A 27,109-nucleotide genomic window follows, 5' to 3' on the forward strand; every position below is an offset into this window, starting at 1 on the left:
GATTCAACCCCATATGTTGTGCAGTTTTTGAATAGTAAAAATAACAAAACAGATACTTTTCAGTATTCAAATAAATCTTAAAAATCAACCATTATGAATTTTGAAGTGAATCCAATTGCAATAATTCACATTTAACAAACTCTAAATTACTATGTAAAAATATGATATATGTTCTGTACATGATCATGGGCTAGAAGCAGAATATTGGCTATGTAGTCAATACTAGCCCATTTAAACTCTATCCAAATTTTAGAATTTTAAATCTATGAGGTGTAGCACCTCCTTTAAATCATCTTCTCAAGTAATATGAAGTAATGTGATGACCCTTGTTGCTTGGTCTCATATTTGCTCACTTAAGAATATTAAATGTTTGCCATAGTAGCATTTAAATTGTTCCAACTAATTATTAAATCATATGAGAGGTATCCCTCTCATTTAAACCTTTGTCTCAAGTAATTCTACATGAGGTAGAGACCATGGTCTATTAACTCTTTTATGGAATTATTTGAGGATATTAAATCATTACTATGTTGGTATTAAATTGCATGAGGTGTATTCCCTCATTTAAATCATGTTTCTCAAATAATAAGTGTGAAGTGTTGACCTTAGTCAACATGTGCTCATACCTTAGTATTTGAGGAAATTAAATCTTAACAATATTTAATGAGAGGATATTAGTTCTCCAAATAAATAAATAGAAACACTAATAAATAATTATAATGAGAGGAAACTATTTCCTCCAAAGCATTAAAGAGTTATACTAATAAATAATTATAATGAGAGGAAATTATTGTTTTCTTTAAAATAAAACAAAGTAAATCACCATGCTAATAAGATGTGATGCTAGCATAGGCTTGTGTGAATCTTTGGTGTGTTTAGTCTAGCATGCAAGTTTTGTGTGGTGATTGTATCCTCGTATTCGTTTATAGACGCTAGTACCGAAGGCTACGAAGGGGACGACGAGAACATCTACGGAGAAGAAGGAGGAACATTTTGATCCATACACCAACCAAGGCAAGCTAATATTCTTGCAAGATACCCTAAGGCAAAGCTCAACAAGAGCAAGGCCTCATCCCCATTTATTTTATGCTTAATGATCCTATCCCAAGTTTTTACCTTACAAGTTTTTACTTTACAAGCTTTTCTAAAGTTTGTTTATCAAAGTTTACTTTTTGATTCATGATTCACCTGGTTTAGATATGGAGTAGAACAAGAGCATCAAAGTTAGCCTAGAGCAAGAAAAGCTAGTTAGCACCCCTCATGACTAGTTGCTATTGCTAAATAAATAAAATTGATTACTCTAGATGGGATCATATGAAATGAAATGACTTTGAAAACCTTGGAATGATGATTCATTCTATTGAAAGATTTTGGAGGTGAATATGACTGGTGAATGACTTGGTGAATTTTACGAAAACTGATGGTTGGGTTCGGATGCGATACCATTCCAATTTACAAGTACCCCCACAATACCTGATTATGGGTAGGGCTTAACTGGAAATTTATGTGTCTTAGTATGGGTTCCCTCTAAACAAGCGTCATCGGGGTTATGCCCAAAGCTGCCTCCACAACACAAAAGCAACGACGTTAAAGATGAGGTGAATGTCCGGCCCAAGCCCTGTGCAGTTCCCGGGTTGACTGCGGTTTTCACCGGGAGGCCAAGCTCATGGGGAGAGGTGCTCATACTAGGATATGTAAGTGAAAGGTTATGGTTGATGATCCGCGTACTGAGTTACGATTATTCAGGGTTACCCCGACGGATGTAATCAAAAGTTGTGGCACAAGTGTACAACCTCTGCAGAGTGTAAACCTATTCGAATAGCCGCGTCCACGGTTAAGGACGGTTGGAAAGGCCATACTGTTCCGTCATCAGACCATTTTCAAAAAAAATGTGACATATGACTTGTGACTTGAGTTTGAAAGGTGAATGGTGACTTTGAATTGAATCACAACAGAGTTGTGGGAATGACACTAATGTTCCCACTTAGGTTAGTTTAGCAAATGAAGAGTCTTTTCGAAATGTTTATGAAATAAACTTGGCTTTATGCAAATAAACCTAGAGCTTAGTATCCCCTTACTAGAATTGATAGTTCTTACACTAGTATTAGTTTGCGAGTACTTTAAAGTACTCATGGCTTTGTCCCTGGCTATTCAAATGGCCAGACTTTGAAGGAGAACAACAGTACAAGGAACATGGACAGCAGGACGTCTACGACAACTAGGACTACTCCTGACGTCAAGCGTTGCCTGTGGATTAGATAGCCACTACTACTTCGCTTCCGCTATTTGTGATGTTCGTTGATCTAGAGATCAACTACTATTGTAATATTGGATCATGTGATCTACCCTTGTAAGACGATTATGTGTTGTAATAAATGATGACTCTATGATATTCAACTATTATGTCTCGCAACAACAATATTTCTGGGATTGCGATGTATGGCATAATAGGCATCTGGACTTAAAAATCCGGGTGTTGACAGCCGCCATTGACGAAGAACTTCCCTGTGACATTTTCCCATCGAAGTGATACGTGCAAAGGGGAAGAAAGGAAACTACTGGGCTAGTTAGCTGATGGACTATTGGGCTGAAAGGGCCGTTCATAATTTTTGTACTTCCGAAACGTCACGCACCCAATCGGCCTTGGCTCTATCGTTCCTAATCGGAAAAGTCCCCACACATTTGCCCTCGATTCCCTAGTGTGCGCTCTCACTGCTTGAGGGCCGGCATGCATCGCTGCACACGCCGCCGGCTGGGGTGATGCTTCCAGAAGCTAAGCGTCTGAGCTCATGATCTGGTCGCCACCCATGGATTTGGACGAGGAGCCCGATTAGGTTGCAGTTGCACAAGCCGATCTTCCACATGCAGATTATGTTGTGTTTCATGCCTTGAAGAATCGTGGTGGACATCTACTACGTCCTTATACTAGTGTAACCTAGTAGTTTCTTCGATTTATATTACTTGACTCTAGTATGGATGTATCTAGACTAAAATGTGTCTAGATCTATTCATATTAGAGTCAATGAATATGAATCGGAGAGAATATTACAATGCAATATTATAGCTACTTTTATAATTGTGTTAGATTTACACATGTTTTTCCCTTTTCACATGTAGTAGGTCTCAGTTTGGACTTGGGGTACTACTTTTTGTTGCCAATGGCGTCTCACGTAGCAAAAGTCCATGCTAGTAGGTTTAAAGTATTTTGTGTTTTTTCATATTCCTAGTTGTCTTTCATTGATCATGACATTTGAATATTTTGTCTACTATTTACCCTATGATTTCTATACATTTGTGCGTTAAAAAAATCTACAGAAACATTCGCCCCGGCAAACAAAAATTTCTGGGTCCGCCACTGGTTGCAGAAGTACATGTAGTTATCATGGATGCTTCTTCTCTTGATGAACACACTTTGAGCATCGGACACAAGATCATTCATGAGTGGTGCTAACCATATAGCAATCATCTTAGCAATGAATTTGCCACGGCGTGGATGAGGCTAATAGATATATAGTCATAGATACTTTCGCCGAGTTAACCCATTGGAGATGCGCATATGGAGAGTGTTGAAATGATGGATGGCCCTCATGAGGTTGTCTTTGATGATGCTCCAACACATTTTGAAGAAAGCACATGTGAATCCATCCGGCCCCGAGGCCTTATCGGAAGGCATTTGTCTAATTGCTTCTTGCACTTCCTCCTCGGAGAAAGCATTATCAGAAACTAGAATAACAAGATCAATCAAATCCGAGATAGAAGTAAGCACTATGTTCCCTTCGAGAATAATCGGCTGGCGACTGCCAACTCTTGGCAGCCTAACCAACTCCAACCCTCTTAACCACACAAAGCTTTAACAGCTCAATTCTCTTCAAGATGCATCTCCAAGTGTATGATATGCTATCTCTCACCAACGCAGCACCTTCTAGGTTGACATCCATCGTCAAAGTAGGGAAGTGCTACCATTCTACTTGAGCCCCACCCGCCAAGGACTAGTCTTTTTTCCCAATATTTTCTAGTTCCACTAGTGTACTATCCTTCTTAAGTGTGAAACTCGTCTTATGTGTATATGTAGCACTGACATTTTCTGCTCATTTTTGCAGATGCTTCTGTGATAGATGATGTCTTTCAGGACAGCAGCTACATTTGGACTTGGCAAGGAGTTAGTCGATCAAAAGCAAATGCATGATGAACTAAGCTCATCCATGGAAATTTACTTCAGAACTTCAGAACATTGAATTGAACTTTGCTACATGGAATTTAAGATTGCCAGACACAAGAATCTAATTATTTCGTGGTTTACATAATTGCTAGTGAGGTTGCATTCCACACGATATTTAGTTCTTTACATGTGAACATCTGTCATGGCTCCATATTATTCATCAAACAAGATGGCCTATGATATGGAGAATATGAATGACTTTTCACACTGTCATCACAACAAAAGGTTTGCTAGTATCAAAGCACTCGGTCAGTATTTAGTGCCCTTTTAAGTGCAGCTATCAAATGTCAACATATAATATAATTACTCACAAGCAAGTAACTGAATCACTGATAATGCAAAATCAACTTATATGATCTCCATGGTTCCAAACTGAAATTGCTATAAAAAGTAGGTTTGAATCAAAAGTACAGATAAAAGTACCGCAAAATCAAATACCCAAGGTGCTGCTCCATGGTATATTTTTTCCACAGCTCAAGATCAATAAATGGAAAGGCATCGATGTCATCTCAAGGAATCAGTTGTTGACCTTTGCCATGTGCATATCATATGTAGTCATGATTAGCCAATGATTGCGTGAACAAGGGAACATATGGAAGATATGGACATGACCCATATAATTTTATCCTGAGGCTACAGATAGGACGAACCTCCCCATGATCCATGTCATATGACATTAGCACATCCCCACCACGCATAATATAGAAAATCAAACTGCATTCTGGGTGAATTGCAATCAAAGTGTATTGTCCTCCATTTATCAAACCCTTATGTCCGAGAAGCTGGGAAGTGCTAATGTTGTACTTAAAGTTCCATTCACCGCTCTGGTAGTTCTCCAGGATCCAGACTGAGAGTGTAGAGGCATCTCTTTCCCTGACATTCAGATAATGCAACCGACCCTGAGACTGACCAATGAAAGCAGCATTCAAATTCCAAATATTTTCAGCACCCATAGTGTCCAACAAAGGAATAGTCCTCCATGACTTGCCCTCCCTGTCCACAGCAACTATTGTTGAATCAAGAGAGATGAAATGCAGCATGCCATTGAGAAAGACGCTTCTTTCATACAATGCAACATCATCGCCCCAACCATTTTCACTGTGACTCCAAGATCCCACTTTTGACGAGTATATATCTACTCCGGTGATGTACCCTTCCACATCCTCTAGCATTGAGAATAGATGGAAATGGGAGGAAACTGCTGGATCGAAACCCAAGCGACTTACGTAGACCTGGGTCTTCCGGTCAGAAGAGGGCAAGATTAGCCATTTCTCGGTCGCTGGATTGCACACCACGTAATCGAATTCATATTTGGGACTTGGAGAAACCTTCCGGCAGTGAAGGAAGAGTAGGCCGTTGCAGCAGTCCTTAGGTACAATGGTTGTGTAGCCGATCAGGAAAGACAGTGACGGATCAGAAACAGGCTGTTCTTCCGCTCCTGAAATGCTGACAAAATCGGAAACAGTTAACATGTCGCCGAGCCGTGGTGTGATTCCGCGGAAGAAACCCGAGAGGGACTGAGGGAGCTTCTTGCGGTGGTCCCGGTGGGTGATGAGGCCGCGCCAGTGCCATGAGACGCACTTGAAACGGCAGACAGATTTGACCGGCAGCCTCGAGAGGATCTCAACGACAAGGTCGTCGGTGAGATCGGCAGCGGGGTTGCAGCTCTTGTCGGAGCGATCCATCCGTCGGCAGGCGGAACACCAATCTGTTAATCTGGGGAATGGATGAGAAAGATTAGAGATCCGTGAAGAGAAGAATCATGTTATCAAGGGAGTGTTTCAAATGAAGGGAAAGACGAGCGGGAAGGCACCAAGATCAGCCGGGCCGGCTATGGCGCAGCCACCATGGTCGTGGAGGAGGGCAGGGGCCGAGGGGGCTGGGGGCGGACGGCGGCGGCAGAGCTTGGGGTTTACGACGAGACTTTGGGGCTGGGCCGCGGTCCGCTCCTGCTACAATGTTTGCTTCTGTTCGGCAGACTTTTTTCTTTTCTAGTCCAACTTTGGGTCGTTTCGATCCAGGCTTCATGGCTCCCGGTATTTTGGGGAGAATATTTAGAGGTATTTCCAAAATTCTGATTTGCTTGCTGGGTGGCGTACACCTCCAATACCTGCAGACTTTCGATAAAAAAAATACATATATTTTGGGCCACACAAAATGTTACGGAGTATTTTTGTTGCTCTGAAAAATAAGAACTCGTTTTATCTTTTTTGAAGTCTCAAATGTGGTTTTTGAATTAAAAGTAGCTGTAGGGAGTTAATAGCAACTTTTAGTGTTTATAAAATTTTAAAGGTTCCAATGCTTCGCAGAAGTGCGAGCACATAAGAGGATGACCGGGATACAAAGCGATGCATTGACTTCACCGTATGTATTGTTTTATGCATATTATCAATGTGATTTGTCTTATCACTATAGCCACGGATTGAGCGAAAGCCGCCCAAATGAAGATCTTTCCTTTCCACAAAAAGTGCCAATATCGAAGCAAAGGAGCCGGGTTTCCCTTTTTTACCATGTTATTTTTTTATTGACTTTGAAACCAAAGCAACGATGCTACCCAAATTTGTATGGACTGGATTTTTGTGACTTGAATACAGGATTATAAACATCCAGTATAACCTCCTTTTAAGAGTCAATCAGTATAATGAAGGCACCTTTTGGGTTCTATCAAAACAATTGTTCCTACGTTAGTTAGTGATACTAGGCAGCGTCCCGTCGTGCCGATGGCGGGGCAAATCGTTACCGTCGAAGAAGAATGGTCACCGCCTCTCCATGTTGCTCCGCACTTCCCCAAGCTGACGCAGATCAAGGAGGAAAATTGTGCTGGCAACCGCGCTCCATGTCGCCCTCTTCGATCCCCACGACGTCGCATCTCCATGAGCCGCTGATCTTGACCGCTCTCCACTTGAATCCGCCGCCTCCTCTTCTATGAGCATAGGCTCTCCACCAGCGCATACAAAAATAATGAGGAAGACCGGGAGAGGTAGCATGCGTCGGACCATAAACAGCCCACGCGTGGGGACATGGTCACCAGCGCCGCTTTGACTGACCCACAAAGCTCCAACATCCGACAATTTAAACAGAACTGGTTCACCCCTATCCAAGCATGTTGCAGCTATGGGCACACCCGTATCATACCAAGCGAGCCCACACTGCTCACATGTTCGTAGGAAAACAAACTCTCATCTACACAAAAACGCTACCAAGATCCGAAAGTGCACACATAAAAGAAACAACGGGAGGTATATCCACGTGGCTGCACCATGTTAATCCAGAGATAGGCCTCAAAATTCTTAGTATTTTTTTTTTGAACAGGGGTAGGGCCCGGAGGCCCTAGAAGCTTCATTTATAGCGGTGGGACAGAGTTACATCAAGGAACAGACGAAAAACTGAAATTACAACATAGTCCTTGTTTTTTGCTAAGAGGACCTCGAAGAGAAAAGCAGAACGCGATCCGGTCCTCCTCCACCGGCGGTGCTTAACCTCGATGCCGCTGTCGTCGACCATGCCGCTGGGGACTACACCACTTGGGGCAAGGTCGTCGATGAACGCCGCGGTGAGGTTGATGAAGATCCTTCGTGGCTCACTGGCCTGGAGGAAGAAGAGCCGCAGGAGCCAGAAGCTCCGCGGTGCGAAGGGGCCCCTTTGGCCAGTTGGAGCAGTGATACGCGTACAACACGCGTCTGTTGGGAACCCCAAGAGGAAGGTGTGATGCGTACAGCGGCAAGTTGTCCTTCAGAAAGAAACCAAGGTTTATCGAACCAGGAGGAGCCAAGAAGCACGTTGAAGGTTGATGGCAGCGGGATGTAGTGCGGCGCAACACCAGGGATTCGGCGCCAACGTGGAACCTGCACAACACAACCAAAGTACTTTGCCCCAACGAAACAGTGAGGTTGTCAATCTCACCGGCTTGCTGTAACAAAGGATTAGATGTATAGTGTGGATGATGATTGTTTGCGAGAAAACGAGTAAAGAAAGTATTGCGGTAGATTGTATTCGATGTAAAAAATGGACCGGGGTCCACAGTTCACTAGAGGTGTCTCTCCCATAAGATAAATAGCATGTTGGGTGAACAAATTACAGTCGGGCAATTGACAAATAAAGAGGGCATGACAATGCACATACATGATATGATGAGTATTGTGAGATTTAATTGGGCATTACGACAAAGTACATAGACCGCTATCCAGTATGCATCTATGCCTAAAAAGTCCACTTTCAGGTTATCATCCGAACCCCTTCCAGTATTAAGTTGTAAAAGAACAGACAATTGCATTAAGTATGGTGCGTAATGTAATCAATAACTACATCCTCGGACATAGCATCAATGTTTTATCCCTAGTGGCAACAACACATCCACAACCTTAGAACTTTCACGTCACTCGTCCCAGATTTAATGGAGGCATGAACCCACTATCGAGCATAAATACTCCCTCTTGGAGTTAAGAGCAAAAACTTGGCCAGAGCCTCTACTAATAACGGAGAGCATGCAAGATCATAAACAACACATAGGTAATAGATTGATAATCAACATAACATAGTATTCTCTATCCATCGGATCCCGACAAACACAACATATAAAATTACAGATAGATGATCTTGATCATGTTAGGCAGCTCACAAGATCCGACAATGAAGCACATGAGGAGAAGACAACCATCTAGCTACTGCTATGGACCCATAGTCCAGGGGTGAACTACTCACTCATCACTCCGGAGGCGACCATGGCGGTGAAGAGTCCTCCGGGAGATGATTCCCCTCTCCGGCAGGGTGCGGGAGGCGATCTCCTGAATCCCCCGAGATGGGATTGGCGGCGGCGGCGTCTCTGGAAGGTTTTCCGTATCGTGGCTCTCGGTACTGGGGGTTTCGCGACGAAGGCTTTAAGTAGGCGGAAGGGCAACGCGGGGGGCCACACGAGGGCCCCACACACTAGGGCCACGCGGCCAAAGGCCAGGCCGCGCCGCCCTATGGTGTCGGCGCCTCGTGGACCCACTTCCTTTCCCCCTCGGTCTTCTGGAAGCTTCGTGCAAAAATAGGACCCTGGGCGTTGATTTCGTCCAATTCCGAGAATATTTCCTTACTAGGATTTCTGAAACCAAAAACAGCAGAAAACAGCAAGCTGGCTCTTCGGCATCTCGTTAATAGGTTAGTGCCGGAAAATGCATAAATACGACATATAATGTGTATAAAACATGTAGATATCATCAATAATGTGGCATGGAACATAAGAAATTATCGATACGTCGGAGACGTATCAGCATCCCCAAGCTTAGTTCCTGCTCGTCCCGAGCAGGTAAACGATAACAAAGATAATTTCTGGAGTGACATGCCATCATAACCTTGATCATACTATTGTAAGCATATGTAATGAATGCAGCGATCAAAACAATGGTAATGACATGAGTAAACAAATGAATCATAAAGCAAAGACTTTTCATGAATAGTACTTCAAGACAAGCATCAATAAGTCTTGCATAAGAGTTAACTCATAAAGCAATAAATCAAAGTAAAGGTATTGAAGCAACACAAAGGAAGATTAAGTTTCAGCGGTTGCTTTCAACTTATAACATGTATATCTCATGGATATTGTCAATGTAAATTAATATAACAAGTGCAATATGTAAGTATGTAGGAATCAATGCACAGTTCACACAAGTGTTTGCTTCTTGAGGTGGAGAGAAATAGGTGAACTGACTCAACATAAAAGTAAAAGAAAGGTCCTTCAAAGAGGAAAGCATCGATTGCTATATTTGTGCTAGAGCTTTGGTTTTGAAAACAAGAAACAATTTTGTCAACGGTAGTAATAAAGCATATGTATCATGTAAATTATATCTTACAAGTTGCAAGCCTCATGCATAGTATACTAATAGTGCCCGCACCTTGTCCTAATTAGCTCGGATTACCGGGATCATCGCAATACACATGTTTTAACCAAGTGTCACAAAAGGGTACCTCCATGCCGCTCTGTACAAAGGTCTAAGGAGAAAGCTCGCATTTGGATTTCTCGCTTTTGATTATTCTCAACTTAGACATCCATACCGGGACAACATAGACAACAGATAATGGACTCCTCTTTAATGCATAAGCATGTAGCAACAATTAATGTTCTCATATGAGATTGAGGATATATGTCCAAAACTGAAACTTCCACCATGATTCATGGCTTTAGTTAGCGGCCCAATGTTCTTCTCTAACAATATGCATGCTCTAACCATTAAAGTGGTAAATCTCCCTTACTTCAGACAAGACGGACATGCATAGCAACTCACATGATATTACACAAAGAGTAGTTGATGGCGTCCCCAGGAACATGGTTATCGCACAACAAGCAACTTAATAAGAGATAAAGTGCATAAGTACATATTCAATACCACAATAGTTTTAAAGCTATTTGTCCCATGAGCTATATATTGCAAAGGTAAAGAATGGAAATTTTAAAGGTAGCACTCAAGCAATTTACTTTGGAATGGCGGAGAAATACGATGTAGTAGGTAGGTATGGTGGACACAAATGGCATAGTGGTTGGCTCAAGGATTTTGGATGCATGAGAAGTATTCCCTCTCGATACAAGGTTTAGGCTAGCAAGGTTATTTGAAACAAACACAAGGATGAACCGGTGCAGCAAAACTTACATAAAAGACATATTGTAAACATTATAAGACTCTACACCATCTTCCTTGTTGTTCAAAACTCAATACTAGAAATTATCTAGACTTTAGAGAGACCAAATATGCAAACCAAATTTAGCAAGCTCTAGGTGTTTCTTCATTAATGGGTGCAAAGTATATGATGCAAGAGCTTAAACATGAGCACAACAATTGCCAAGTATCAAATTATCCAAGACATTTTAGAATTACTACATGTAGCATTTCCCGATTCCAACCATATAACAATTTAACGAAGAAGATTCAACCTTCGCCATGAATACTATGAGTAAAGCCTAAGGACATATTTGTCCATATGCAACAACGGAGCGTGTCTCTCTCCCACACAATGAATGCTAGGATCCATTTTATTCAAACAAAAACAAAAACAAAAACAAACCGACGCTCCAAGCAAAGCACATAAGATGTGATGGAATAAAAATATAGTTTCGGGGGAGGAACTCGATAATGTTGTCGATGAAGAAGGGGATGCCTTGGGCATCCCCAAGCTTAGACGCTTGAGTCTTCTTAAAATATGCAGGGGTGAACCACCGGGGCATCCCCAAGCTTAGAGCTTTCACTCTCCTTGATCATATTGTATCATCTCCCTCTCTTGATCCTTGAAAACTTCCTCCACACCAAACTCGAAACAACTCATTAGAGGGTTAGTGCATAATAAAAATTCACATGTTCAGAGGTGACACAATCATTCTTAACACTTCTGGACATTGCATAAAGCTACTTGGACATTAATGGAACAAAGAAATTCATCCACCATAGCAAAAGAGGCAATGCGAAATAAAAGGCAGAATCTGTCAAAACAGAACGAGTCCGTAAAGATGGATTTTATTGAGGCACCAGACTTTCTCAAATGAAAATGCCCAAATTGAATGAAAGTTGCGTACATATCTGAGGATCACGCACGTAAATTGGCATATTTTTCTGAGCTACCTACAGAGAGGCAGGTCGAAATTCGTGACAGCAAAGAAATTTGTTACTGCGCAGTAATCCAAATCTAGTATGAACCTTACTATCAACGACTTTACTTGGCACAACAATGCACAAAACTAAGATAAGGAGAGGTTGCTACAGTAGTAAACAACTTCCAAGACTCAAATATAAAATAAAAATACTGTAGTAAAAACATGGGTTGTCTCCCATAAGCGCTTTTCTTTAACGCCTTTCAGCTAGGCGCAGAAAGTGTATATCAAGTATTATCAAGAGATGCAGTATCAATATTTCCTTGGGCTTTACCCTTACCTTTCTTATTCTTTTTCGTACTCTTTGATTTAGGGAATATATGTCTACCCCCCGGTGTAGAGGTGAATTTTAGGGTGCCTTCTCCCATATATATGACTGCTCCCAATAGTTTCAGCAGGGATCTTCCGAGTGTGATTTGTCCTGTTCCTGCACATTCAATAACAAGATAATCAATGGATATTGTTCTTCCAAGAATGGTTGTATGCACACCCGCAGATATTCCTTTAGGAATTATAACAGAGTTATCAATAAGGGTTATTCCTTCTCCCCCTTCAACAAATCCCCAAAGTTTCAAAGATTCATGAATACTCTTAGGAATTAGGCAAAATTCGGAAATAATATCACAATTGGCATGAAGAGTTTGGTCACCGATAACAATTTTAATAGTAGGATCCCATAATGAAGGTTCAGAGTTCACTAAAACTTGATCAAGACGGTTACGAACATATGTATAATTTTCATTCAAGCGAGATGCACTTGTCTCAAGAGTGTTTAATCTATTATAAATGCTAATAAGGGCTGAATCAAAGTTATTAGCTGAATCATGTGATGCAACCAACTTCTTTATGGCATTAAAAGCTTGATCCCCATTGCAATGAAGGAAATCTCCTCCCACTACAGCATCCAAGGCATATCTATAGCGAATCATAAGACTAAAATAAAAATTACTAAGGAGCAAACTTAGAGTCATTCGAGGTTCAGTTTTACGATAAGAAGTAAAAATTCTGGACCAAGCATCTTTAAAACTCTCCTCATCCCCTTGTTTAAAAGTGAAGACTAATTCCTCAGGTGAAGAAGTAACGAAGTGCAGAACTAGACATGGTAACAAAAGTAAAATGCAAGTAACTAATTTTTTTGTGTTTTTGATATAGGGTGCAAGACAGTAAATAAAGTAAAGCTAGCAACTAATTTTTTTGTGTTTTTGATATAAGTGCAGCAAAAAAAAGTCGTAAATAAAATAAAGCAAGACAAAAACAAAGTAAAGAGATTGGATTGTGGAGACTCCCCTTGCAGCGTGCCTTGATCTCCCCGGCAACGGCGCCAGAAAATATGCTTGATACGCGTACAACACGCGTCCGTTGGGAACCCCAAGAGGAAGGTGTGATGCGTACGGCGGCAAGTTTTCCTCGGAAAGAAACCAAGGTTTATCGAACCAGGAGGAGCCAAGAAGCACGTTGAAGGTTGATGGCAGCGGGATGTAGTGCGGCGCAACACCAGGGATTCCGGCGCCAACGTGGAACCTGCACAACACACCAAAGTACTTTGCCCCAACGAAACAGTGAGGTTGTCAATCTCACCGGCTTGCTGTAACAAAGGATTAGATGTATAGTGTGGATGATGATTGTTTGCAGAAAACAGTAAAGAAAGTATTGCAGTAGATTGTATTCGATGTAAAAGAATGGACCGGGGTCCACAGTTCACTAGAGGTGTCTCTCCCATAAGATAAATAGCATGTTGGGTGAACAAATTACAGTCGGGCAATTGATAAATAAAGAGGGCATGATAATGCACATACATGATATGATGAGTATTGTGAGATTTAATTGGGCATTACGACAAAGTACATAGACCGCTATCCAGCATGCATCTATGCCTAAAAAGTCCACTTTCAGGTTAACATCCGAACCCCTTCCAGTATTAAGTTGTAAAACAACAGACAATTGCATTAAGTATGGTGCGTAATGTAATCAATAACTACATCCTCGGACATAGCATCAATGTTTTATCCCTAGTGGCAACAGCACATCCACAACCTTAGAACTTTCGTCATCGTCCCGGATTTAATGGAGGCATGAACCCACTATCGAGCATAAATACTCCCTCTTGGAGTTAAGAGCAAAAACTTGGCCGAGCCTCTACTAATAACGGAGAGCATGCAAGATCATAAACAACACATAGGTAATAGATTGATAATCAACATAACATAGTATTCTCTATCCATCGGATCCCGACAAACACAACATATAGAATTACAAATAGATGATATTGATCATGTTAGGCAGCTCACAAGATCCGACAATGAAGAACATGAGGAGAAGACAACCATCTAGCTACTGCTATGGACCCATAGTCCAGGGGTGAACTACTCACTCATCACTCCGGGAGGCGACCATGGCGGTGAAGAGTCCTCCGGGAGATGATTCCCCTCTCCGGCAGGGTGCCGGAGGCGATCTCCTCGAATCCCCCGAGATGGGATTGGCGGCGGCGGCGTCTGCGGAAGGTTTTCCGTATCGTGGCTCTCGGTGCGGGGGTTTCGCGACGAAGGCTTTAAGTAGGCGGAAGGGCAACGCGGGGGCCACACGGGGGCCCCACACACCGGGGCCGCGCGGCCAAGGGCCAGGCCGCGCCGCCCTGTGGTGTCGGCGCCTCGTGGCCCCACTTCCTTTCCCCCTCGGTCTTCTGGAAGCTTCGTGCAAAAATAGGACCCTGGGCGTTGATTTCGTCCAATTCCGAGAATATTTCCTTACTAGGATTTCGAAACCAAAAACAGCGTAGAAACAGCAACCGGCTCTTCGGCATCTCGTTAATAGGTTAGTGCCGGAAAATGCATAAATACGACATATAATGTGTATAAAACATGTAGATATCATCAATAATGTGGCATGGAACATAAGAAATTATCGATACGTCGGAGAGGTATCAAGCAGCGGCGCCATGAAGCCGGTGCTTGGTTCCTTCGCCTGAAGAAGCCTCAACGATCCCCGGAGCTCGAGATCTAGCCGTCGCCGAGCTCTGGCCTCCACCATGGCGACCAGATCCGGCAAGATCGGATCGAAGTCGAGCTCCACCGACCTTATTAGACGGAGGCGTAGAAGAGATCTCCTCCGATGCTATTTCCTCCAACCACCGGAGCAGCACAGAGAGGATAAACTCCGCCACTGGTCGGCCCGAGCTGCTCGCTAGCTCCGACCACCAGATCCTCCCGACACACGGCATGACGCCAGACCGGCAAACTGCCATACCAACATGACAAAAACCTAAACTACTATATACAAAAGGCCGGCCTCCTCTGCCCCAACGCCTCGGCGAGCGCAGAGCCGCCGGAGAGGAGAGGGAGAGGAGCCGGTGAGGTCTCAAGGACTCTCAAGGTACTCGTAGAGGTGTGAGAGGGGAGGGGGGGGATGAGCGCTGGAGAAATTCTTAGTATATTACTTATACTTATGCCTTGCACTGCCTCCGCTTTGTACTCGCAAGGTCCGTCAAACTCTCGTATTTTATTTTCTTATTATTTTTGTAATCGGACAACGAGAGAACATGGGTATCTCGAACAACGTGATCGCACGAAAATGTGTTAGGCATGCGGGAGTTTAACGTCAACCTTATATCAAGTGAAAGTTAACAGCGAGCTTTCGACCTTGTTATCCCCACTGGAGGACTAAGACAGGAAGACCCTCTTTCCCTATATTTTCCTCTTTGTTGCTGGAGGTCTCACTACAACCCTCCAAGATGCAATCAGTAGGAGAGAAATGAAAATTTGCAGAAGAGCTTATGGGATCTCCCACCTTCTTTTTGCAATGACAGTCTCCTCTTCTTGCGAGACAAATGCCGAGCAAGCGCTTGTTATCAAGTCAGACATACAAAAATTTGAAAGAGGAACAGGCCAGCTCATTAGCCCAAATAAATGTTCAATTCTCTTCAGCAGCCAGTGCTCTGCACAATTACAAATAGATATGAAACACGTTCTGTCAGAGTACCTTTGAGAAAAAATATCTGGGGTTTCCCACCATTGAAGGAGAGTCAAAGCTGGTAAATTTAAAAATACAAAAGACAGTCTGAGCAAAAAGATGAATGATTGGGCTGAAAAATAGGCCTCCATGGATGCAAAAGAAGCTCTCATCAAATCGGTAGTTAAGTCTTTACCAACCTATATTATGGGGCTTTTTAAACTACCGGCTAGGTTCCATGGTGATCACGTGAAAATGACAAGATAATTTTGGTGTGGAGAAGACGATGAACATAGGAAGGTTCATTGGTCAGCATGGAAAAATCTTTTTTTCGAAATGGGGAAATATCGCCCCAGCTTCTGCATCCAAAGCACACGGCTTTTTTATTAGATTATTCACGAACCTTACAAGTAATAATACAAAAGACCAATCTCGAAGCAACCTTACTATACCTACAGTGGGATGAAGAGGGTGACAATACACCAACTCACATCAATCAAAACTAAATGTCTTCCAAAACCGTCCAATAGCAGGTGAGAAGCACATCCAGTGAAGCATACTCTCAGCGCACGCCAAGGCCCACGCCACAGGAGTTGCTCCCGCCGTCTTCCTCGACTCCATCTTCAAGAGAGATCATAGCATTAACCTTGCAAGACCTGCCGTCGATGCCACCATGACGCCAGACGGCTCCACCATCCTGCACCTATACATCATCCCGCATCTGTCGTTGATACCCTGCAGCACCATGCCGCTGAGACTCAGCACCAACAATGTGGTAGATGAACACCACTCCACTGAGAACCGCCAACATCCAGCAGCTGCTCCAAAAACGATGCCCCAAGAGGTAGAACGACGCAGGGCGTGCCGCCATCGTCCGATCCGGGAGACCCGGACCTAGGGTTTCCCCCGGAGCAGCACAAGTGAGAGACCGCAGACTGTGACGACGATGCCTTCAAGAAGGTAGCGGCGCGACACGTCGCCATCGTCCGCCAACCGAATTCGGAGCACGGTTTTCACCGGCAACCACGCATCCCCAACTCGCCAAGTGTAGTGCCAAGACGGGCAAAAATAACGCCTTCGACAAGCTAACGACGTCGACCGACGCCGCCATCATCCGCCAAGACCGAGGTCGAGGCTCAGTTTTCACTGTCCGCCATGACACCCCGGACTAGACCACCATTGCCGGAGACCTGTGTGAGATCCCATGATCCCCACACAGGACTACCAGCCTGGCCGACCACCTCCGACGGAGAAGATGGACACCACCGCCATGCCCAGGGCAGTTACTCTGGATACCTCGCGTCGCAAAATAGCCCAAGATATCCTCCGCGAACCGCCGTCAGGGACCTCGCGGAGCAGAGCCATGCCCCAGTCCTGTCCAGGCCCATCTGGGCCCAGACTACCGCCGCTACCCGTTGCCGTCCACACCAGGGTCGCCGATGTCCTCCGACCGCCGCCATGCCGTGACGCCCCGTCGACCTGGCCGGTGCGGTCGCCGCCGCCGCGCGCAAGAAGCGCCCCGCGCCGAGTCACGGACGAGAACCTCGCCCCGGCGGCGGCGGCAGGAAGAGAAGGCGCACGGGGGGGGGGGGGGAGGCGAGAGGAAGGGCTGCTGGAAGCGCTCGGGCGCGGCGCCGCCGCGTCGGGGCGAGGGTTAGGATGGACGGCTGGATATCGTCAGAAGCCTGAAAAGCATGGGAAAATCTTACAAAACCCAAATGTATTTTACGGGTAGGCTTTAGAGATACAATAATGCTCTTTAATCAGGCCTTGCTTGCTAGGAAAGCATGGAGACTACTAAATAAACCTGAAGGTCTCTATGCAAAACTATTAAGAGCCATCTACTATCCTAGAGGAAACCTACTGGACAGTGTTTTCAAAGGAGACGCGTCTCCAGGATGGAGGGGAATCGAGCATGGATTGGAGCTCCTAAAACAGGGAGTTGTATGGTGCATTGGAGATGGATCAAGTGTTAGAGCAACTCCGGCCGTCTCCCCGACGAGACCCCATGACGCCTCTTTTTATTCGGATGGACGAAAACGGCCCAGCCGCGTCCCCGAAACCTCGTTTTCGCCGGATTTGGGCTTTCATCCGTCCGGCGAGCCCAGGTCATCCCGCCCCCCGGGGAGCGCTTGGGGACTCCGGACGAAACAAAAGCGCGCGAAACGTCGAGAAAACTTCCCGCGCGGATGGTGGCCCCAACTTGTTGGCGACAGACGCCAATCGTCTTCCGCTCGCTTCAAAAGCCTACCGCCGGTCAGACTTCGCCGGACGCGTAGCTTCCACGCGGCGTCGCCTCGGATTCGGCTCCCTCTATTTATCGCGGAACCTACCGCGTCTGGCCGCATTCAGCACCGCCGTCTCCCTCCTCTCCCCAACCCTGTCTTCTCTCCCCAATCCGCCTCCACCAGCGAGCAATGGCGGGCCACGGCGCGGTGAACAACGGCTTCGGCCGCCGTTCCCTACATCAGTGGGAGGCAGGACTCCTGCACATGGAGAGCTACCCGACGCCGCCGGACTTCCGCGTGCCCGGAGGATGGCGCCCGAGCGCGGGTGGAGTCCCGATCCCGCCGCTTCCGGTGGGAGGCGACGAGCTCGACACGGCTATCGACGCTGTGTGGGTCACCCTCACCGAGGAGCAGCGCGCGGAGGAGCGGTACCTCGCCGACAACTACGACGCCTGGAATTCTTCCGGAACTCGCATCGTACGACGGTCCTCCCCCTCCTCCGGTGCGTAACAACGCCGCCGGCCGCCGCCGCTGGTGGGGTGTGCCGCGCCGCACGCTCGCCCGTGTGCTCGCGCACATCGAAGCTGGCAACTCCCTCCCCCGGGGATGCCGGCGGCGGCGCCGCCGCCCAAGGACGCCGGGAACTCGAGCGACGACGACATGTAGTTAGTTTATGTTTCCATATGCCCGATTTCAAATATATGTACGAACTCGTATACATATGTTAAATATCTTTAAATTTCGTTTATGTTTGAACGAATTTCGCCTTCTTTTGTCCAAATTTTCCGTTATTTATCTAAAAGTTTCATCCATCCTGGACTCGTCGCTGGGAAAATAGGCTCCCAGGCCAAAAATTACATCCATCCGACGCTAAATAGCGCCGGATTTCGGCCTGGGGAGCCCCAACGGCTGGAGATGCTCTTAGGATTTTGCGTGATAGTTGGATCCCACTTATCAAGGTTAAACAACTCAGTTTGTTCTTTTTTTTAAACAGGGAAGGCCCCGAAGGGCCGAGAAGCTCCATTAAACGGTGGGCAAAATTACATACATGACCTTGGCTTGAGTAGAAATAGCACAAGAGTCCTGGAATATTACAGAAAGGACCTCAGAATAAAAACAGAAAAAGAAATCAAGTCCTTCTTCTCCACCGTGTCGCTGATTCAATCGCAGACTTCGGTCGCTGACGATGACACCGGGGACTAGGCCACTTGGTTCACCGCCAGGATGGATCACCGAGCTGAGATTGCAGATCTTCGTCCACAACCCTAAGGCGTGGGGAAAGTTGATACTCCCCAGAGCAGAAACTGTCGAGGCACGGCGAGGCCCCCTTGGCCAAAGATAGCGGCGGCGGGAGTCACCGATGCTTGGGATCCACCGCAAATCGAGCTTCAAGGTAACCCGGTGCCGTCGGAGCACTGATTCCTGCACCTCTTCCCCACTAGATCTCCCCTGGCCACCTCGGCTGTCCAGAGGTAGAAGAGAGTAGGGGTATGATGCGTGTAGTTGACACGTCCGTTGGGAACCCCAAGAGGAAGGTGTGATACGCACAGCGGCAAGTTTACCTCAGTAAGAAACCAAGGTTTATCGAACCAGTAGGAGTCAAGAAGCACGTTGAAGGTTGATGGCGGCGGAGTGTAGTGCGGCGCAACACCATGGATTCCGGCGCCAACGTGGAACCTGCACAACACAATCAAAGTACTTTGCCCCAACGTAACAGTGAGGTTGTCAATCTCACCGGCTTGCTGTAAACAAAGGATTAAACGTATTGTGTGGAAGATGATGATTGTTTGCGAAGAACTGTAAAGAACAATTGCAGTAGATTGTATTTCAGATGTAAAGAATTGGACCGGGGTCCACAGTTCACTAGTGGTGTCTCTCCCATAAGATAAACGAGATGTTGGGTGAACAAATTACGATTGGGCTATTGACAAATAAAGAAGGCATAACAATGCACATACATATATCATGATGAGTACTATGAGATTTAATCGGGGCATTACGACAAAGTACATATACCGCTATCCAAGCATGCATCTATGCCTAAAAAGTCCACCTTCGAAGTTATCATCCGAACCCCTCCAGGTATTAAGTTGCAAACAACGGACAATTGCATTAAGTATGGTGTGTAATGTAATCAACACAAATATCCTTAGACAAAGCATCGATGTTTTATCCCTAGTGGCAACAAGACATCCACAACCTTAGAACTTTCTCGTCAGCGTCCTGCATTTAATGGAGGCATGAACCCACTATCGAGCATAAATGCCCCCTCTTGGAGTCACAAGTATCAACTTGGCCAGAGCCTCTACTAGCAACGGAGATCATGCAAGAACATAAATAACATATATGATAGATTGATAATCAACTTGACATAGTATTCAATATTCATCGGATCCCAACAAACACAACATGTAGAATTACAAATAGATGATCTTGATCATGATAGGCAGCTCACAAGATCTAACATGATAGCACAATGAGGAGAAGACAACCATCTAGCTACTGCTATGGACCCATAGTCCAGGGGTGGACTACTCACACATCGATCCGGAGGCGATCATGGCGATGAAGAGACCTCCGGGAGATGATTCCCCTCCGGCAGAGGTGCCGGAGGCGTATCTCCCGAATCCCCGAGATGTTATTGGCTGCGTCTCTCGGAAGGTTTTTCGTATCGTGGCTCTCGGTGACCGGGGGTTTCGCGACGAAGGCTTTAAGTAGGCGGAAGGGCATGTCAAGGGGCGTCACGGGGGACCCACACAGTCGGGCCGCGCGGCCAGGGCCCAGGCCGCGCCGCCTTTTTGTGTCATCGCCCCGTGGCCCCACTTCGTTTCCTCTTCGGACTTCTGGAAGCTTCGTGGAAAAATAGGCCCCTGGGCGTTGATTTCGTCCAATTCCGAGAATATTTCCTTCCTAGGATTTCTGATACCAAAAACAGCAGAAAACAACAAGCGGCTCTTCGGCATCTCGTCAATAGGTTAGTGCCGGAAAATGCATAATAATGACATATAATGTGTATAAAACATGTGAGTATCATCATAAAAGTAGCATGGAACATAAGAAATTATAGATACGTTTGAGACGTATCAAGCATCCCCAAGCTTAGTTCCTACTCGCCCTCGAGTAAGTAAACGATAACAAAGATAATTTCCGAAGTGACATGCTATCATAATCTTGATCATACTATTGTAAAGCATATGAGATGAATGCAGCGATTCGAAGCAATGATGAAGATAATGAGTAAACAAATGAATCATGTAGCAAAGACTTTTCATGCATAATACTTTCAAGACAAGCATTAATAAGACTTGCATAAGAGTTACTCATAAAGCAATAAATTCAAAGTAAAGGTATGGAAGCAACACAAAGGAAGATATAAGTTTCAGCGGTTGCTTTCAACTTCAACATGTATATCTCATGGATAATTGTCAACACAAAGTAATATAACAAGTGCAATAAGTAAACATGTAAGAATCAATGCACACAAGTTGATACAAGTGTTTATTCGGGATAGAAAGAATAGGCAAACCGACTCAACAATAAAGTAGAAGATAGGCCCTTCGATAGCACTCAAGTAATGTACTTTGGAATGGCGGAGAAATACCATGTGGTAGGTAGGTATGGTGGACACAAATGGCATGGTTATTGGCTCAAGGATTTGGATGCACGAGAAGAATTCCTGGCTAGGCTAGCAAGGTTGTTTGAAGCAAACTCAAGTATAAAAGGTGCAGCAAAGCTCACATATGAACATATTGTAACTATTATAAGACTTTACATTGTCTCCTTGTTGTTCAAACACCTCAATCGGAAAATATCTAGACTCTAGAGATCAATCATGCAAACCAAATTTTAACAAGCTCTATGTAGTTATTCATTAATGGGTACAAGGTGCATGATGCAAGAGCTTAAACATGATCTATATGAGCACAACATTTGCCAAGTATCAAATTATTCAAGACATTATACCATTTACCACATACGGCATTTTCCGTTTCCAACCATATAACAATGAATGAAATAGTTCAACTTTCGCAATGAACATTAAAGATAAAGCTAAGAACACATGTGTTCATACGAAACAAGCGGAGCGTGTCTCTCTCCCAAACAAAGAATGCCGAGGATCCGATTTTATTCAAACAAAAACAAAAACAAAAACAAACAGAACGCTCCAAGTAAAGCACATAAGATGTGACGGAATAAAAATATAGTTTCACTAGAGGAACCCGATAAGTTGTCGATGAAAAAGGGATGCCTTGGGCATCCCCAATCTTAGACGCTTGGGTCTTCTTAAAATATGCGAGGATGAACCACGGGGCATCCCCAAGCTTAGACTTTTCACTCTTCTTGATCATATTGTATCATCCTCCTCTCTTGACCCTTGAAAACTTCCTCCACACCAAACTCAAAACAAACTCATTAGAGGGTCGAGTGCATAATTCATATATTCAGAGGTGACATAATCATTCTTAACACTTCTGGACATTGCACAAAGCTACCGAAAGTTAATGGAACAAAGAAATCCATCAAACATAGCAAAACAGGCAATGCGAAATAAAAGGCAGAATCTGTCAAAACAGAATAGTCCGTAAAGATGAATTTTTAAGAGGCACCAGACTTGCTCAGATGAAAATGCCCAAATTGAATGAAAGTTGCGTACATATCTGAGGATCACGCACGTAAATTGGCAGATTTTTATAAATTTTCTACGTAAACTACTGCTCAAATTCGATGACAGCAAGAAATCTGTTCTCACGCAGACAATCCAAATCTAGTATTGACTTTACTATCAAAGACTTTACTTGGCACAGCAATGCAATAAAATAAAGATAAGGAGAGGTTTCTACAGTAATAACAACTTCCAAGACTCAAATATAAAACAAAGTGCAGTAGTAAAATAATGGGTTGTCTCCCATAAGCGCTTTCTTTAACGCCTTTCAGCCTAGGCGCGAAAGTGTGAATCAAGTATTATCAAGAGACGAAGCATCAACAACATAACTTGTTCTAATAATAGAATCATATGGTAACTTCATTCTCTTTCTAGGGAAGTGTTCCATACCTTTCTTGAGAGGAAACTGATATTTAATATTACCTTCCTTCATATCAATGGTGGCACCAACGAGTTCGAAGAAAAGGTCTTCCCAATATAATAGGACAAGATGCATTGCATTCAATATCCAAGACAACAAAATCAACGGGGACAAGGTTATTGTTAACCATAATACGAACATTATCAATCCTCCCCAAAGGTTTCTTTATAGCATTATCGAGCAAGATTAACATCCAAATAACAATTTTTCAATGGTGGCAAGTCAAGCATATCATAAATTTTCTTAGGCATAACGAAATACTTGCGCCAAGATCACATAAAGCATTACAATCAAAATCATTGACCCTCATCTTAATGATGGGCTCCCAACCATCTTCTAACTTCCTAGGAATAGAAGTCTCAAGTTTTAGTTTCTCCTCTCTAGCTTTTATGAGAGCATTTGTAATATGTTTTGTAAAGGCCAAATTTATAACACTAGCATTAGGACTTTTAGCAAGTTTTTGTAAGAACTTTATAACTTCAGAGATGTGACAATCATCAAAATCTAAACCATTATGATCTACAGAAATGGGATCATTATCCCCAATATTTTGAAAAATTTCAAGCAGTTTTATCAATTTCAGCAGCTTTAGCGCTTCGGGCAATTTTGCACGCTTTGCACTAGGAGTAGTAACATTGCCAACACCAATTATTTTACCATTGATAGTAGGAGGTGTAGCAACATGTGAATCATTAACATTACTAGTGGTGGTAATAGTCCAAACTTTTAGCTACATTATTCTCTTTGGCTAGTTTTTCGTTTTCTTCTCTTTCCCACCTAGCATGCAATTCGGCCATCAATCTAATATTCTCATTAATTCGAACTTGGATGGCATTTGCTGTAGTAACAATTTTATTATCAATATCCTTATTAGGCATAACTTTCAATTTTAAAAGATCAACATCAGAGGCAAGACTATCAACCTTAGAAGCAAGAATATCAATTTATCAAGCTTTTCCTCAACAGATTTGTTAAAAGCGAGCTTTGTGTACTAATAAATTCTTTAAGCATGGCTTCAAGACCAGGGGGTACACTCCTATTATTGTTGTAAGAATTCCCATAAGAATTACCATAACTATTACCATTAGCAGAAGGATATGGCCTATAGTTGTTACCAGAATTATTCCTATAGGCATTGTTGTTGAAATTATTATTTTTAATGAACTTCACATCAACATGTTCTTCTTGGGCAACCAATGAAGCTAAAGGAACATTATTAGGATCAACATTAGATCTACCATTCACAAGCATAGACATAATAGCATCAATCTTATCACTCAAGGAGGAGGTTTCTTCAACGAATTTACCTTCTTACCTTGTGGAGCTCTTTCCGTGTGCCATTCGTAAGTAATTTGTCATCATATCATCAAGAAGCTTTGTTGCCGCCCCAAAGTAATGGACATAAAGGTACCTCCAGCTAACTGAATCCAATAGGTTCCACGAAGAAAAATTCAATCCCGCATAAAAGGTTTGGATGATCATCCAAGTAGTCAGTCCATGGGTTGGGCAATTCTTTACCAAAGATTTCATTCTCTCCCATGCTTGAGCAACATGTTCATTATCTAATTGCTTAAAATTCATTATGCTACTTCTCAAAGATATAATTTTAGCGGGAGGATAATATCTACCAATAAAAGCATCTTTACATTTAGTCCATGAATCAACTTTAGCTCTTCCTCTTAAGGAGAAAGGAAACAATTTTAATTTTATAATGTCACCATCTACATCCTTACACTTTTGCATTTCACATAGTTCAACAAAATTATTAAGATGGGCAGCAGCATCATCAGAACTAACACTGTAAAATTGCTCTCTCATAACAAGATTCAGATGAAAGAGGTTTAATTTCAAAGAATTCTCGCTGTAGTAGCGAGGTGGGGCAATAGGTGTGCATAGGAAATCATTATTATTTGTGCTAGTGAAGTCACACAACTTAGTATTCTCAACAGTACCCATTTTAGCAGTAGTAAATAAAGCAAACTAAATAAAGTAAATGCAAGTAACTAATTTTTGTGTGTTTTCAATATGGAGAACAAGACAGTAAATAAAGTAAATCTAGCAACTAATTTTTGTGTGTTTTTGGTATAGAGAGCAAACAAAGCAGTAAATAAAGTAAAACAAAGCAAGACAAAAACAAAGTAAAGAGATTGGATGTGGAAGACTCCCCTTGCAGCGTGTCTTGATCTCCCCAAGCAACGGCGCCGAAATTTGCTTGATGCGTGTAGTTGACACGTCCGTTGGGAACCCCAAGAGGAAGGTGTGATGCGCACAGCAGCAAGTTTCCTCAATAAGAAACCAAGGTTTTCGAACCAAGTAGGAGTCAAGAAGCACGTTGAAGGTTGATGGCGGCGGAGTGTAGTGCGGTGCAACACCGGGGATTCCGGCGCTAACGTGGAACCCGCACAACACAATCAAAGTACTTTGCCCCAATGTAACAAAGTGAGGTTGTCAATCTCACCGGCTTGCTCGTAAACAAAGGATTAAACGTATTGTGTGGAAGATGATGATTGTTTGCGAAGAAAAGTAAAGAACAATTGCAAGAGATTGTATTTCAGATGTAAAGAATTGGACCGGGGTCCACAGCTCACTAGTGGTGTCTCTCCCATAAGATAAATAGATGTTGGGTGAACAAATTACGCTTGGGCAATTGACAAATAAAGAAGGCATAACAATGCACATACATATATCATGATGAGTACTATGAGATTTAATCAGGGCATTACGACAAAGTACATAGACCGCTATCCAAAGATGCATCTATGCCTAAAAAGTCCACCTTCGAGTTATCATCCGAACCCCTCCCAGTATTAAGTTGCAAACAACGGACAATTGCATTAAGTATGGTGCGTAATGTAATCAACACAAATATCCTTAGACAAAGCATCGATGTTTTATCCCTAGTGGCAACAAAGACATCCACAACCTTAGAACTTTCTCGTCACCGTCCCGCATTTAATGGAGGCATGAACCCACTATCGAGCATAAATACTCCACTTGGAGTCACAAGTATCAACTTGGCCGTAGCCTCTACTAGCAACGGAGAGCATGCAAGAACATAAATAACATATATGATAGATTGATAATCAACTTGACATAGTATTCAATATTCATCGGATCCCAACAAACACAACATGTAGAATTACAAATAGATGATCTTGATCATGATAGGCAGCTCACAAGATCTAACATGATAGCACAATGAGGAGAAGACAACCATCTAGCTACGCTATGGACCCATAGTCCAGGGGTGGACTACTCACACATCGATCCGGAGGCGATCATGGCGATGAAGAGACCTCCGGGAGATGATTCCCCTCTCCGGCACAGGTGCCGGAGGCGATCTCCGAATCCCCGAGATGGGATTGGCGGCGGCGTCGCTCTAGGAAGGTTTTCCGTATCGTGGCTCTCGGCACCGGGGGTTTCGCGACGAAGGCTTTAAGTAGGCGGAAGGGCGAGGTCAAGGGGCGTCACGGGGACCCACACACCAGGGCCGCGCGGCCGGGGCCCGGCCGCGCCGCCCTCGGCGTGTCGTCGCCCCGTGGCCCCACTCTCGTTTCCTCTTCGGACCTCCGGAAGCTTCGTGGAAAAATAGGCCCCCGGGCGTTGATTTCGTCCAATTCACGAGAATATTTCCTTGCTAGGATTTCTCGAAACCAAAAACAGCAGTAAAACAAAGAATCGGCTCTTCGGCATCTCGTCAATAGGTTAGTGCCGGAAAATGCATAATAATGACATATAATGTGTATAAAACATGTGAGTATCATCATAAAAGTAGCATGGAACATAAGAAATTATAGATACGTTTGAGAAGTATCAGGGTACAGGAAGTCAGAGGTAAGAACAGCCCGCCTCCTTGCTGGTTTGGGCGAACGAGAACCGCAACACCACCTCCCCTCGCCTCCATGGCCGGCGCGTAGAGGGTGTTGCAGCTCGGGACGCTCGCCGGGACAGCCGCTGCCGTGCAAGCTCGGATCCCCCGGCCACCCCTCGGCCGGCCGAGAGAGGGGAACAC

At 44.0% G+C, this 27,109-nt stretch overlaps 1 protein-coding gene across 1 annotated transcript; it reads right to left on the reverse strand.

Moving 5' to 3' along the window:
• Positions 1–4,764: 4,764 nt before the first annotated feature.
• LOC124695828 (F-box protein At5g07610-like) lies at positions 4,765–5,904 on the reverse strand. The gene has a single exon (XM_047228643.1). The coding sequence runs from the start codon at positions 5,902–5,904 to the stop codon at positions 4,765–4,767; it is 1,140 nt and encodes a 379-aa protein (XP_047084599.1).
• Between the last annotated feature and the right edge of the window lie 21,205 nt (positions 5,905–27,109).

This window comes from Lolium rigidum, chromosome 3, assembly GCF_022539505.1.
Source record: "Lolium rigidum isolate FL_2022 chromosome 3, APGP_CSIRO_Lrig_0.1, whole genome shotgun sequence".
In the NCBI taxonomy this organism is placed as follows: domain Eukaryota; kingdom Viridiplantae; phylum Streptophyta; class Magnoliopsida; order Poales; family Poaceae; genus Lolium; species Lolium rigidum.

Excerpts from the sequence above, each read along its gene's own strand:
- LOC124695828 (XM_047228643.1), bottom strand. The coding sequence starts at position 5,904 with ATGGATCGCTCCGACAAGAGCTGCAACCCCGCTGCCGATCTCACCGAC.